This window comes from Herpailurus yagouaroundi, unplaced genomic scaffold (assembly GCF_014898765.1).
Source record: "Herpailurus yagouaroundi ecotype Mexico unplaced genomic scaffold, PumYag 77, whole genome shotgun sequence".
NCBI classification, from domain to species: Eukaryota; Metazoa; Chordata; class Mammalia; order Carnivora; family Felidae; genus Herpailurus; species Herpailurus yagouaroundi.
Genome location: NW_024412388.1, coordinates 79,763,958 through 79,780,044, shown reverse-complemented (window position 1 = coordinate 79,780,044; position 16,087 = coordinate 79,763,958). Strand labels below are relative to the sequence as shown.

At 35.7% G+C, this 16,087-nt stretch overlaps 1 protein-coding gene across 7 annotated transcripts in view; it reads right to left on the bottom strand.

Moving 5' to 3' along the window:
• Window positions 1–16,087, bottom strand: part of CCDC18 (coiled-coil domain containing 18) — a 115,609-nt gene that overhangs the window by 65,981 nt on the left and 33,541 nt on the right. For 6 of the 7 annotated variants that reach the window (XM_040471002.1, XM_040470998.1, XM_040471003.1 and 3 more), the window contains 3 exons: window positions 9,921–10,144; window positions 6,628–6,738; window positions 5,909–6,040 (listed from right to left, as the gene is read on the bottom strand). In XM_040471002.1, coding sequence (XP_040326936.1) covers window positions 5,909–6,040; window positions 6,628–6,738; window positions 9,921–10,144 — 467 coding nt within the window. The remainder of the gene's footprint in view (window positions 1–5,908; window positions 6,041–6,627; window positions 6,739–9,920; window positions 10,145–16,087) is intronic. The other variant, XM_040471000.1, reaches the window with a different exon arrangement.

The window sequence follows — 16,087 nt, the reverse complement described above, 5'->3', positions numbered from 1 at the left end:
GGGAGAACAAATAAAGATGGAAGAAAAGTGAACAGAGCCTAAAGGACCAGTTGGGACACCATCAAGTGGACCTAAACACAGATCATGGGAGGAGAAAAAAGAGAAAAAGGGACATTAAGAATATTTGAAGAAATAATGACTGAAAATGTCTAAATTTAATGAAAGATATGGATATAAACATCCAAAAATCTCAACTCCAAGAAAGAGGAACTCAAAGGGAACACCAAGACACATTATAATCAAACTCTCAAAAGACAAAGAATCTAGAAAGCAGCAAGAGATAAGTGAATAATCACATATAAAGGATCCACAATAACCTTACAAGCAGATCTCATCAGAAACTTTGGAAGCCCAAAGACAATATGTTGATATATTGAAAAAAAAAAAAACCAAAAAACAAAATGTCCACCAAGAATCCTATTATCTGGCAAAACTGTCCTTTTGAGGCAGAAATTAAGACATCCCCAGAGAAATAAATGCTGAGGGAGTTTGTGACCACTAGATACACCTCACCAGAAATGCTCAAGGGAGTTCTACAAAGTGAAATGAAAGGACACTAGACAGTAATTCAAAGCCATATGGAGAAATAAAAATCTCAATAAAGATAACTGCATGGGCAATTATAAAAGCTAGTATTACTCCAACAATGGTTTATAATTGCATTTTTTGTTTTCTATAGAATTTAAGAGACTAATATATTTAAAGAAAAAAACCAATTAGGGATGAGCCTGGGTGGCTCAGTCATTAAGCATCTGACTCTTGATTTCAACTCAGTCATGATCTCACAGTTTGTGAGTGTGAGCCCCGTGTTAATTCTGTGCTGACAGTGCGGAGCCTCTCTCTCTCTCTCTCTCCCTCTGTATGTGCCCCTCCCCAGCTCATACTCTTTCTCTCTCAGAAATAAGCTTTAAAAAAATTATAAAAAAGGATTAAAAAAATTAGTGTAAAAACTAGTATTAGTATAAATTTGACTTGTAATTACAACTCTTCTACATAATTAAAATTTTTTTTTTAACGTTTATTTATTTTTGAGACAGAGACAGAGCATGAACGGGGGAGGGTCAGAGAGAGGGAGACACAGAATCTGAAACATGCTCCAGGCTCTGAGCTGTCAGCACAGAGCCCGACACGGGGCTCGAACTCACGGACAGTGAGATCATGACCTGAGCCGAAGTCGGCCGCTTAACCAACTGAGCCACCCAGGCGCCCCTCTTCTACGTAATTTAAAAGACTAATGCATTTGAAAGAATCATTAGCTTATGTTTTAGGGTACACAATATGTAAAGAAGTAATTCTGTGACATCAACAATAGAAAGAGGTGAAAATGGAGCTGTAAAAGAACTGAGTTTGTGTATGTTACTTAAGTCAGGCTGGTATAAATTCAAATTAGAATAATGTAACTTTAGATTGTTAAATGTAATACTCATGACAACCACACCAAAAAAATAGCAATACAAAATTCAAAAAAGGAAATAAGAAAAGAATTTTAAAATTTCACTACAAAAAAATCAACTAAATTCAAAAAAATATAGTAATGTAGGAAAGAAACGACAAAATAACTATAATGCATATAGAAAACAAATAACATGATGACAAAAGTAAAACACCCCCTATCAGTATTTACTTTAAATATAAATGGATTAGGGGCGCCTGGGTGGCGCAGTCGGTTAAGCGTCCGACTTCAGCCAGGTCACGATCTCGCGGTCCGTGAGTTCGAGCCCCCGCGTCGGGCTCTGAGCCATCAGCCCAGAGCCGGAGCCTGTTTCCAATTCTGTGTCTCCCTCTCTCTCTGCCCCTCGCCCGTTCATGCTCTGTCTCTCTCTGTCCCAAAAATAAATAAATGTTGAAAAAAAAATTAAAAAAAAAATATATAAATGGATTAAACTCTCCAATCAAAAGACAGAGACTGGCAGAATGGATAATAACACATGATCCAACTACAGCTGACCCTTGAACAATATAGGGTTAGGAGGCCTGCTCCCCTGTGCAGTAAAAAATGTGTGTATAACTTCTGGGTGACTGGGTGGCTCAGTCAGTTGAGTGTCCAACTTCTGCTCAGGTCATGATCTCACAGCTTGTGAGTTTGAGCCCTGCGTTGGGCTCCATGCTGGCAGCTCAGAGCCTGGAGCCCGCTTCGGATTCTGTGTCTCCCTCTCTCTCTGCCACTCCCCTGCTTGCACTCTTGTCTCCGTCTCAAAAATAAACATTAAAAAAAAAAATCTGTGTATAACTTTTGACTCCATAAAAATGTAACTACTAATAGCCTACTATTAATCAAAGCCTTACCAATAACGTAAACAGTTGATTAACACATATTTTGTGTGTTACATGTATCTTACATGTATCTTACATGTTACATGTATTCTTAAAGTAAGCCAGGGAAAAATGTTATTAAAAAAAATCATAAGGAAGCGAAATACATTTACAGTACTGCTATAAAAAAATCCACAAATAAATGGATCCATGCAGTTCAAACTCATGTTGTTCAAGTGTCAACTGTATATGCTGTCTACAAGAGACTCACTTAAGATCCAAAGATGCAAACATGTTAGAAGTGAAAGGATGGAAAAAGATACTCCATGCAAATAATAAAAGAGAGCAGGAGTACCTACACAAATATCAGACAAAATAGACTTTAAATCAGAAAAGGTTATAAAAGACAAAGAAAGACATTACATATTACTAAAAGATTCAAAACAGTAGTGAGATATAACAACTATAAAATTTACTCATGTAATGACAGATCATTAAAATATATGAGGCAAAAATTGACAGAATTGAAGGGAAAAACAGAGTTCTAAAAAAATAGTTGGACTTCAATACCCCACTCACAATAATAGAAGACCAGACAGAACATTAATCAGGAAACAGAGGATTTAACACAATAAACTAGATCTAATAGACATATACAGAACACTCTACCCCAAACCAGAATATACATTCTCCTCAAGTGTGCAGGGGACATTTTGCAGGATAGACCATGTTAGGCCACAAATTGAAGTCTCAACAAATTTAAAAGGACAGATATCATACAAAGTATATTCTCCAACCCACAACCAGATGAAATTAGAAGTGAATAATGAAAGGAAAATTTAAAAAGTCACAAAATTGTGGCATTAATTAAACAGATTTTTAAACAACGAATGAATCAAAGAATTCACAAGAGAAATTAGAAGACACTTAGGAGACAAATGAAAACAAAAACACAACTTGCCAAAACTTAAGAGACCCAGCAAAAGTGGTGCTAATGGGTAAATTTATAGCTATAAATGTTTACATTAAAAATCAAAAAAGATTTCAAGTCAATAACTTAACTTCAAAACATAAGGAATCAGAAAAAGAATAAACTAAACCCAAAGCTACTTGAAGGAAGGAAATAATAAAGATTACAGTAAAGATCAACAAAATGGAGAACAGAAAAAGAATAAATAATATCAAAACGAAAAGTTGGTTCTTGGGAAAAATAAACAAAATTGACAAATCTTTAGCTGAGTAGATTAAAAAACAGAGAGTCCAAATTACCAAAATCAGCAACGAAAGTGGGGATGTTACTGCCAATTATACAGAAAGAAAAAAGATCATAAGAGAGTATTATGAATAATTGTATGCCCACAAATAGAATAATCTAGATGAAATGGACAAATTCCTAGAAATACAAAACCTACAAAGACTACACCATGCAAAAATAGATAATCTGAATGATCTATATCTGGTAAAGAGGTTAAATCAGTAAACAAAAATCTCCCAACAAAGAAAAGCCCTGAACCTGATAGTTTCAATGAATTATTTCACCAGTGAAAATTTAAAGAATACCAATCTTTCTCAAACTCTTCCAAAAAAATTAAGGAAGAGAGAACACTCCTTAACTAATTCTGATACCAGTTTTAACCTGATACCAAAACCAGACAAAGACACTAAACTACAGACCAATATCCCTTATAATGCCAAAATCAACATAATACTAATAATCCAAATTCAGCAGTGTAGTAAAAGGGGTAACACACTATGATCAAGTGGGATTTATTCCTGGAATGCAAGCATGGTTCAACATACACAAATCAATCAACAGGGGCACCTGGGTGGCTCAGTTGGTTGGGCGTCCAACTGGATTTTGGCTCAGGTTCATAAGATCAAGCCCCACGTCAGACTCTGTGCAGAAGACAGCATGAGGGCTGCTCAGGATTCTCTCTCTCTCTCTGCCCCTGCCCTGCTCATTGCTCTCTCTCTCTCTCTCTCTGAGAATAAATAAATAAACATTTTTAAAAATCAATCAATGTAATGTACCATATCAAAAAAATGAAGGAAAAAAAACCACACATGATCATCTCAATTGATGAAGGAAAAAAGTTGACAAAACTCAAAACCCTTTCATGAGAAAAACATTCAACAAACTAGGAATAAAAGAAAGCTACCTTAATATAATAAAAGCCATTTATGGAAAACCCACAGTGGGGCACCTGGGTGGTTCAGTCAGTTAAGTGTCCGACTTCGGCTCAGGTCATGATATCATAGGTCGTGAGTTGGAGCCCTGCGTGGGGCTCTGTGATGACAGCTAAGAGCCTGAATCCTGCTTTGGATTCTGTGTCTCGGTCTCTCTCTCCCTGCCCGCCCGCCCGGGTGGACCCCCCCCCCCCACTCTCTCTCTCTCTCTCTCTCTCTCTCTCTCTCTCTCTCAAAAATAAACAAACACTAAAAAAAGAAAAAGGAAAACCCACAGCTAACATCCTACTCAATTGGTGAAAGACTGAAAGCTTTTCCTCTAAGATCGGGAAAAAAACAAGGATGTCCCCTCTCACTTTGTTTTTGTTTTTTTGTTTTTATTTTTATTTTTTAACATTTATTTAATATTGAGATACAGAGCATGAGCATGGGAGATGCAAAAGGAGAGACACAGAATCTGAAGCAGGCTCTAGGCTCTGAGTTGTCAGCACAGAGCCCGACACAGGGCTCAAACTCACAAACCGTGAGGTTGTGATCTGAGCCGAAGTCTGACACTTAACCAACTGAGCCACCCAGGCACCCTGCCCCCTCTCACTTCTATTCAACACAGTACTAGAAATTCTGGCCATAGCAATCAGCGTCCATTGACAGATAAATAGATAAGCAAAATGTGGTATATACATACAATAGAATATTATTCTTACAAAGGAAACAAATTCTGCAGTACGCCACAACATGGATGAACCTCTAGGATATTATGCTAAGTGAATTAAGCCAGTCACAAAAAGACAAACACTGTATGATTTCACTTATATGAGATACTTAGGGTAGTCAAAATCATAGGGACAGAAGAAAATAGAATGACAGTAGCTAGGGGGTGAAAGGAGGGGAAAATGGGAGTTACTGTTTTAATGGGTATAGAGTTCCAGTTCTGACATTATTGCACAGGTCCCTTAGGCTCTGATCTTTTTTCCTGTTTCTCAGACTGAGTAATGTCTGTTGCTCTTTGTTTCAAGCTCATATTTTTTTTCTCTTATTAGTTCCATTCTACTATTAAGTCCATCAAATAATGTATTTTTTACTTAGTCTTATGTTTTTGGTCTCACAGCTTCTTCTTTAACTTGTTGTTACTCTAATTTCAACTCAATGGTAAGAGCACTTCTACTCTCAACCAGTCTTCAAGCTATTTTTATGTCTAGTGTACCAGAGTCTACAAAATCACTCTTAATTTAATCATGCCAAAAAATAATTATTAAAACTGAAATGGCAAGAGTACTATACAAGAAAGCATTGTAAAATGATCTAGAAGTAATGGGATGCTAATTCTACTACTTGCCACTTACTTTTCTAGGTCTTTGTTTCCTCATCTATCAAAAAAAAAAAAAGTTGAGCTAGTAATGTTAAGGTTCTTTTCAGCATTCGTATTCTAAACATACATTATGTCTACATGGAAAACATAATATCTTACTCTTTCAATCTGCTTTTCCATTTCTTTATGCTGTTCAAGATGAATTTTCTTGGCCTTTTCAAAAGCTAAACAAATTTTCTCATGTTCTGTATTGATATTGGTTTCTAGACTTCTTATCTTTTCATTCTTTTCCTAGAAATAAAAAAACACTTTAAAAGAATATAACTGACATTGAGGAGAGCACCTGTTGGGATGAGCACTGGGCGTTGTATGGAAACCAATGTGACAATAAATTTCATATTAAAAAATAAAGACTAGGAAAGACAAAAAAATGAATATAACTGAGAACAAGTTTTACATAAAAACACTTAAGTAAAGCATTAAACCTGTCGTACTCTATTTTTTTAAGAATCACAATAGTGAATATGTCAAACATCAAAAATATCTAAACATATACATAAGACAAAATGGTTATTTTAAAAAATTTTGTCAAAATGAAAGCCTTCAACTATTTTAAAATATTGAAAAGCATATCAAAGAAGTTCATTATTTCCTTCACTTCTACTAGAATAAAAATAAGAAATTACAGATAACAACTTGCTATATATAAGCCTATTGACTTAAAAATATAGAAAAAAACCAAATAATCAGAAGAATTTACTAGAATTTATGCTTTCCTATTTGGTATACTGTATAACAATGAAAATAAAACAAACATGCTGTCACAAATCAAGTGCATTAAAGTCACAGTGAATTTGTAACCACACAGTAATATTTACCATAAGCTCCTGTTCCAGTTCTGCATTTTTTGCAGCAATAGAGGAATAAGCAACTATTTTTTCTTCCAGCTGTTTCTCTAGAGTTAAAACTTGAGAACATTTCTTTGTCATCTGAAAACACATTGAAATAAACAAATTATTTTTAAAAATTACTTTTGAATATAAGTGGCAATTTAGAAGAAAAATGGTGAAGGAAAGACCAGGGACTGTTCCATCTATGTAATACATAAGTAATTTAATTCTGAGTCCTATGTCCAAATAGGATTACATCCTAACCCATTTCTTAAAAGTAGCATTTAAGATTGAAATTAGTATAAAAAATGTTAATAGTAGCTATTTCTGGTGGTAGAATTATTAATGGCATTTTCTTCTTTGTCCTTTCTGTACTTTGAACAAGACTGTGCTAATTTTGTAATTTAAAAAGTTATTAATCTCAGTACTAGGATATTTTATTTCATTTTATTTTTTTAATTTACATCCAAGTTAGTTAGCATATAGTGCAACAATGATTTCAGGAGTAGATTCCTCAATACCTCTTACCCATTGAGACCATCATCCCTCCCACAATCCCTCCAGTAACCCTGTTTGTTCTCCATATTTAAGAATCTCTTATGTTTTTGTCCCCTTCCCTGTTTTTATATTATTTTTGTTTCTCTTCTCTTATGTTCATCTGTTTTGCATCTTAAAGTCCTCATGTGAGTGAAGTCATATGATATTTTTCTTCCTCTAATTTTGCTTAACATAATACCCTCTAGTTCCATCCATGTAGTTGCAAATGGCAAGATTTCATTCTTTTTGATTGCCGAGTAATACTCCATTGTATACATATACATACCACATTTTCTTTATCCATTCATCCGTCAATGGATACTTGAGCTCTTTCCATACTTTGGCTGTTGTTGATAGTGCTGCTATAAACATTGAGGTGCATGTGTCCCTTCAAAACAGCATACCTGTATCCCTTAGGTAAATTCTAAGCAGTGCAGTTGCTGGGTCGTAGGGTAGTTCTATTTTTAATTTTTTGAGGAGCCTCCATAGTGTTTTCCAGAGTGGCTGCACCACTTTGCATTCCCATCAGCAGTGCAAAAGAGATCCTCTTTCTCTACATTCTCATCAACATCTGTTGTTGACTGACTTGTTAATGTTAACCATTATGACAGGTGTGAGGTGGTATCTCATTGTGGTTTTGCTTTGTATCTCCCTGATGATGAGTAACGTTGAGCATTTTTTCATGGTTGGTTGGCCACCTGGATGTCTTCTTTGGAGAAGTGTCTATTCATGTCGTTTGCCCATTTCTTCACTGGATTCTTTATTTTTTGGTGTTGAGTTTGATAAGTTCTTTATAGATTTTGGATACTAACCGTTTATCTAACCTTTATGTCGTTTGCAAATATCTCCTCCCATTCTGTCGGTTGCCTTTTAGTTTTGCTGATTGTTTCCTTCACTATGCAGAAGCTTTTTATTTTGATGAGATCCCAATAGTTCATTTTTGCTTTTGTTTCCCTTGCCTCTGGAGACATGTTAAGAAGTTGCTGCGGTCAAGATCAAAGAGGTTTTTGCCTGCTTTCTCCTCAAGGATTTTGATGGCTTACTGTCTTACATTTAGGTCTTTCATCCATTTTGAGTTTATTTTTGTGTATGGTTGTAAGAAAGTGGTCCACGTTCATTTTTCTGCATGTCGCTGTCCAGTTTCCCAGCACCACTGGCTGAAGAGACCGTCTTTATTCTATTGGATATTGTTTCCTGCTTTGTCACAGATTAGTTGACCATACATTTGTGGGTCCATTTCTGGGTTCTCTACTCTGTTCCATTGATCTGAGTGTCTGTTCTTGTGCCAGTACCATACTGTCTTGATGACTACAGCTTTGTAATACAGCTTGAAGTCCAGGAGTGTGATGCCTCCAGCTCTGGTTTTCTTTTTCAAGATTTCTTTGGCTATTCGGGGTCTTTTCTGGTTCCATACAAATTTTAGGATTGTTTGTTCTAGCTCTGTGAAGAACGCCAGTGTTATTTTGATAGGTATTGCATTCAATATGTAGATTACTTTGGGTAGTACTGACATTTTAACAATATTTGTTCTTCCTATCTAGAAGTATAGAATATTTTTCCATTTTTTTGTGTGTCTTCTTCAATTTCTTTCATAAGCTTTCTATAGTTTTCAGTTTATAGATTTTTCACCTGTTTGGTTATTTTTATTCATAGGTATTTTTTGGTTTTTGGTGCAATTGTAAATGGGATCAATTCCTTGATTTCTCTCTTTGTTGCTTCATTGTTGATGTACAGGAATGCAACCGATTTCTGTGCATTGATTTTATATCTTGCCACTTTGCTGAATTCATGGATCAGTTCTGGCAGTTGTTTGGTGGAATCTTTTGAGTTTTCCATACGGAGTACCACGTCATCTGTGAAGAGTTAAAGTATGACCTCCTCCTGGCCGATTTGGATGCCTTTTATTTCTTTGTGTTGTCTAACTGCTGAAGCTAAGACTCCCAATACTATGTTGAATAACAGCAGTGAGAATGGACATTCCTCTCTTGTTCTTGACCTTAGGGGGAAAGCTCTGTTTTTCCCCATTGACGATGATATTAGCACTGGGTACTAGGATATTTTCTAAGTAAGCTAATGGCTACAATTTAGATTTACATGGACTAAATCTACTCAATCAGAATCACTGGAATGGTACCCAGAAATCTACATGTTTAACCAGCTTCCTAGGTGATTCTGCTGTTTGCTAACAATCAAAATCCTCTATTATCACTCCTTTTCTTCCAATTATATAATCCAAGTTCTTTACTTGTAAATGTGTATTAGCCATATTAACCTAAATGTTCATTTTTTTTTTTTTTTTTTGAGAGAGAGAGAGAACAAGCACAGCAGGGGAGGGGCAGACAGACAGACAGAATCCAAAGCAGGCTCCAGGCTCTGAGCTGTCAGCACAGAGCCTGATGTGGGGCTCAAATTCACGAGCCACAATATCATGACCTAAGCTGAAGTTGGACGCTTAACCTGAGTCACCCAGGTGCCCCTGGCCATATTAACTTATACTTGGAAGAAATAACAGACTGCAATACAATACAAGTTCCACCATATCTGAGAACTGTTAGCCACTAAAGAGTAATTTCTTACTTTTAACAGAAGGTTTCCCAATATAATTTTAAAAGAATTTATAACTGATGTGGTACCATTAATTCCTTTTGATGTATAAATCTGGACTTACACATACAACTTTTACAAAACTCTACCTTTTTTTTGTCTCCAAAGTTAGTACATATAAACAGCTAATTCAAGCTTACTTCACTTTCAAGTTTGCTAGAGTTTGAAGCTTTCTCCAGCAGCTCCTCTTGTATCAGCTGAAACTGACTAGTTCTGTGGGCCATGTTAACCTTCAAATCAGAATTCTCAGCTTCTATTTGCATCAACTTAGTACGTAGTTCTTCTATTCCAGAAGCAAGTCTTTGCCTTTCTCTTTCATATTGCTTGTTCACAGTATGTTGATTTTGGTCTTTTATTCTTTCTGCTGACAAACATAAAAGGAAAATTCCTCTGTATAAAACTTACAGAAAAAAACCCTATTTCAATGTTGAAAGATTTAATCATAAATAAAGTTTAATTTCTTATCTAAAGAATATTAAAGGGAACAGAGAATGAGATGTACTTTAAGGAAAAGGTAATGAAGGAACATGGCAAGTAACATACTTTCTATTATTAAGTACATAACAAAGTAGGAATAACTTCTGAGTCACTCACTTTTCCAGACTATTCCTTAATACTAAAAAGAGTCCTTCTCCACTTATAAAAATCCCCGTATTTCGGATAGAAAACATTGCAAAAAAAAAATCATTGTTTAAAAAAATCATTGTTAAAAAATCATTATTTCCTTAAACTGAAGTTAATCATAAAATTTCTCTAGAGCATATTTTTATTTATTGTATACAGATGCAAGTTCAAAAGCTGAAAACTGAGAATTCAGTGATGCTTTTTTAAAACTACTGAGGGTTATCAAAGGTAGTTGTTTGAATATATACTTTCTCCACTATAAATATATAAACCTATTCCCACCTAAAAGTAACTGAGCTTTCAGGAGTGCTTTAAAGAGGGATAATATATATGACTGCATGAGAACACACAGAGGTATGGAAGTAAGTGGAGATGCACTATGCCTTCTTCGAGGGCAGCACAAGTAGCCATTTCCTATCAATTCTCCATATCCCTAATATTTCACTTTCTAGGCTATCATTAGTTCTATACTCTTTGATGTAAGAGAACTTATGACATATTTATCAACATCTCTAATAATTAGCATTCACTCTGCTAATAATACCATCACTCTCTTCCCTATTCTCTCTAATCACTTTGATAGCTAATTCTCTCTGCTGTCATTCCTCCTGCCAGAAGCCAATCATATTTGAAGACAGACAATGATAAATTAAAGATACATATATTAACCAGTAAGGCAACCACTAAGAAAGTAAAGAAGTATAGTTAACTAATCAATAGTGAAGATTAAAAAAAAAATAGAATACTAAAATATAATTGATCTAAAAGAAGGCAGGAAAGATGAATAAAGGCCATTAGCATAAATAATAAACAAATACCAAGATGATACACTTAAACCCAAAAAAGACCAATAGTTGCATTAAATGTGTCTAAACATTCCACTGAATGAGCAAAAAATGTTAGAATATAAAAGCAAGAACCAATTATATGCTCTCTATCAGAAACTCACTTTATCTATAAAAAATACAGACTAAAAGGATGAAAAAAGTCATACCAGGAAAACTCTAATCAAACACAGCTGGAGTGATGATCAGAAAGAAAATTAAGAAAACAATCCCATTTATAATTGACCCAAAAAGAATAAAATATCTAAGAATAAATTTGAGGAGGGGAAAAATTTGTACACTAAACACTATAAGACACTGATGAAAGAAACTGAAGACACAAATTAATAGACAGTTCATGTTCACGGACTGGAAAAATTAATACTGTGAAAATCTCCGTACTACCTAAATCTAAAGATTTAATTCAACCCCTATCAAAATCCCAATGGCATTTTTTTTATAGAACAAAAGACCAATCCTAAAATTTGTATGGAACCACAAAAGACCCCAAATAGCTAAAGTAATCTTGAGAAAGTAAAACAAAGCTGAAGGCGTCACACTTCCTAATTTCAAACTGTATTATAAAACCATAGTAATCAAAACAGTATGGTACTGGCATTAAAAACAGACATATGGTGTGCTTGGGTAGCTCAGTCAGTTGTCCAACTCTTGATTTCAGCTCAGGTGATGACCTCACGGTTCGTGGGATCAAGCCCTGAGTTGGGCTCTGCACTGACAGCATGCAGCCTGCTTGGGATTCTCTCTCTTTCCCTCTTTCTCTGCCCTTCCCCTCCTCATTCTCTCCCTGCCTCCCTCCCTCCCTCTCTCTCAAAATAAAGGTAAATTAATTTACAACAAAGGAGTCAAGAACATACAATAGGGAAAGGACAGTCTTTTTAATAAACAGTGTTGGGTTAACTGAACAGCCATATGCAAAAGAATGAAAATAGACCACTATCTTAAGTAGACAAAAATCAACTTAAAATGGTTTAAAGACTTGAATATTAAACCTAAAACATAAAACTTCTGGAAGAAAACATAAGTAAAAAGCTCTTAGATCTATCAGTCCTGGTGATGGTAATTTTTGGATTCAACACCAAAAGCAAAAGCAAAAAAGTAAAAATAAACAAGTGGGACTATATCAAAGTAAAAAGCTTCTGTACCGCAAAAGAAACCATCAACAAAATGAAAAGACAACCTACAGAATGGGAGAAAATATTTGTAAATCTGTATCTGATAAGGGATTAATATCCAAAATACATAAAAACTCATATAACTCAATAGCAAAAAAAAAAAAAAAAAAAAAAAACAATTAAAAATGGGCAGAACTGGGGCGCCTGGGTGGCGCAATCGGTTAGGCGTCCGACTTCGGCTCAGGTCACGATCTCGCGGTCCGTGAGTTGGAGCCCCGCGTCGGGCTCTGGGCTGATGGCTCAGAGCCTGGAGCCTGTTTCCGATTCTGTGTCTCCCTCTCTCTCTGCCCCTCCCCCATTCATGCTCTGTCTCTCTCTGTCTCAAAAATAAATAAAAAATGTTAAAAAAAAAAAAATGGGCAGAAGGTCTAAATAAGACATTTTTCCAAAGAAGATATACAAATGACCAATAGACACATGAAAAGATGTTCAACACCACTAATCATCAAAGAAATGCAAATCATAATCACAATGAGGTATCACTTCACACCTACAAAAATGGCTATCATCAAAAAGATGAGAAATAAGCATTGGTGAAGATGTGGAGAAAAGGGAACCCTTGTGCCCTGTTGGTGAACATGTAAACTGGTAGAGCCACTATGGAAAACAATATGGAATTGCCTTTAAAAATTAAAAATAGAGCTATCACATATGCAGTAATTCCACTTCTGAATATTTACCTGAAGGAAATGAAATCACTATCTGCACTCATATGTACATTGCAGCATTATTTACAATAGCCAAGTCATGGAAGTAATCTAAGCATCCACTGACAGATGCATGGATAAATACAAGGTAGCATACACACACACACACACACACACACACACACACACACACACACACACACAGAAATACTATTTAGCCATAAAAAGGACTTTTTTTTTTTTAATGTTTATTTTTGAGACGATGCAAGAGACAGAGTGCAAGCAGTGGAGGGGCAGACAGAGGGAGACACAGAATCCGAAGCAGGGTCCAGACTCTGAGCTGTCAGCCCAGAGCCCGACGCGGGGCTCGAACCCACGAACTGTGAGATCATGACCTGAGCCGAAGTCGGACGCTTAACCGACTGAGCCACCCAGGTGCCCCAAAAAAGGACTTTTTTTTTTAATGTTTATTTACTTTTGAGAGATAGGCAGAGCATGAGCAGGGGAGGGGCAGAGAGAGACAGAGACACAGAATCTGAAGCAGGCTCCAGGCTCTGAGCTGTCAGCACAGGGCCCAACGTGGGGCTCGAACTCACAAACCATGAGATCATGACCTGAGCCGAAGTCAGACGCTCAACCAACTGAGCCACCCAGGTGCCCCAAAAAGACATCTTTTTACTTGTGACAATATGGATGAACCTTGAGGACATTAGGTTAAATGAAAAGCCAGGCAGAGAAAGACAAATACTGTATGATCTCACTTACATGTGAAATATAAAAACAAACAAACAAATGAAACAAACTCATAGAACGGAGTGTTATTTGCCAGAGGTAGGGGTTAGTAGTGGGGAAAATGGGTAAATGTGGTCAAAAGGTACAAACTTTCAGTTATAAGATAAACAACTCCTGGGTATAGATATAATATACAGCATGGTAACTATAGTCACTAATATTATATGTTTGAAACTTGTTGAGAGTAGATCGTAAATTTTTTTTTTTTTACGTTTATTCATTTTTGAAAGACAGAGAGAGAGCACAAGCAGGGGTGGGGCAGAGAGGGTGGGGGTACGCAGAATGTGAAGCAGGTTCCGGGCTCTGAGCTGTCAGCACAGAGCCTGACATGGGGTTCGAACTCACGAACCATGAAATCATGACCTGAGCCGAAGTCGGATGCTCAACTGACTGAGCCACCCAGGTACCCTGAGAGTAGATTTTAAAAGCTCTCAGCCTTCCCCAAAATTTGTTACTTATCTATGATGACGGATGTTACATAGACTTATTATTGTGGTTATCATTTCAAAATATACACATATATCACATCATTATGACATACGCCTAAAACTAATATGATATTATATGTCAATTATATACCAATAAAAAATTAGCTCAAGTAACTATATTAACACATTTTTTTAAATGTCTGTTTATATTTGAGACAGAGAGAGATAGTGTGTGAGCAGGGGTAAAGGAGGGGCAGAGAGAGGGAGACACAGAACTCGAAGCAGGCTCTAGGCTCTGGGCTATCAGCACAGAGCCCGACCCACGGCTCAAACTCAATGGATCGTGAGATTATGACCTGCAGAAGTCGGGCACTTAACCGACTGAGCCACCCAGGTGCCCCAGATAGAGTAACTATATTAATTTTAGGTAAAGCAGAGTTCAGACTCACAGAACTAAAAGGATAAATTAACAAACTCACATACATATCTGAAGATTTCAAGATTTTTTTCTCAGTAACTGAACAAGTACACAGAAAATCACTAGGGGGAAAGAAGACTCAAGCTTCTATAAATAAGTTTAATATGATTGAAGTTCACTCTACCCAATAGTCCCCAGAATACACAATTTTTTCAAGTGCATTTAAAACAATCATCAAGATAGTCCATATGCTGGCCAATAAACTAAATCTCAAAACATTTTTAAGAACTGAAATCAGGTTCATTCATGAATTAGGTTATTAGAAACAACTTAATGTCTACTACTAATAACAAAAGGACACCTGGAAAATTCTAAATATTTGGAAATAAATACACACGAGAGATATTATAAGATATTTTGAAGTGAATAAAATGAAAATGCAATATATAAAAATTAGTGGGATGCAGGTATAGCATTGCCTAAAGAGAAGTATTTTATACCCTTAAATACTTATATAAGGTTTAAAATCAATAATCTAAGCTTTCATTTTAAGAAAAGTTAAAGACAGAATTGAACCCAAAGAAAATTAAGGAGTATAAGGGATCCTTAGGAAAATGGATTTTTTTGTTTTTGGTTTTCAGTATAATTAACATAGCGTGTTATGTTAGCTTCAGGTGTACAATATGGTAATACAACATTTCTACACATTACTCAGGGCTCATCATGATAAGTGCACTCTTAATACCCTTTTATCTATTTTACTCTTTCTTCCACCCACTTCCAGTCTAGCAGCCACCAGTTTGTTCTCCATATTTAAGAGAGATTTTTTGGTCTGTTTTTCATTGTTCATTTGGTTTGTTTCTTAAATTCCACATATGAATAAAATCATATGGTATTTGTCTTTCTCTGTCTGATATACTTTATTTAGCATTGTATCCTCTAGGTCCATTCATGCTGTTGCAAAAGGCAAAATTTCACTTCTTTTTATGGCTGAGTAATATTCCAGTGTGTGTAATATTCCACACACACATATATACACACCACATCTTCTTTACCCATTCTTCTATCAGTGGAAACTTAGGTTGCTTCCATATCTTGGCTATTGTAAGTAATGCCACAATAAACATAGGAGTGCATGTATCTTTTGAATTAATAGTTTTGTTTTCTTTGGGTAAATACCCAGTAGTGGAATTACTGGATCATATGGTGATTTTTAATTTTTTTTTAAATACAATTTATTGCCAAGTTAGCTAACATACAGTGTATATACAGTGTGCTTTTGGTTTTGTTTTTGAGGAAACTCCATACTGTTTTCCACAGTGGCTACACCAGTTTGCACTCCTACCAACAGTGCACAAGCGTTGTTTTTTCTCTACATCTT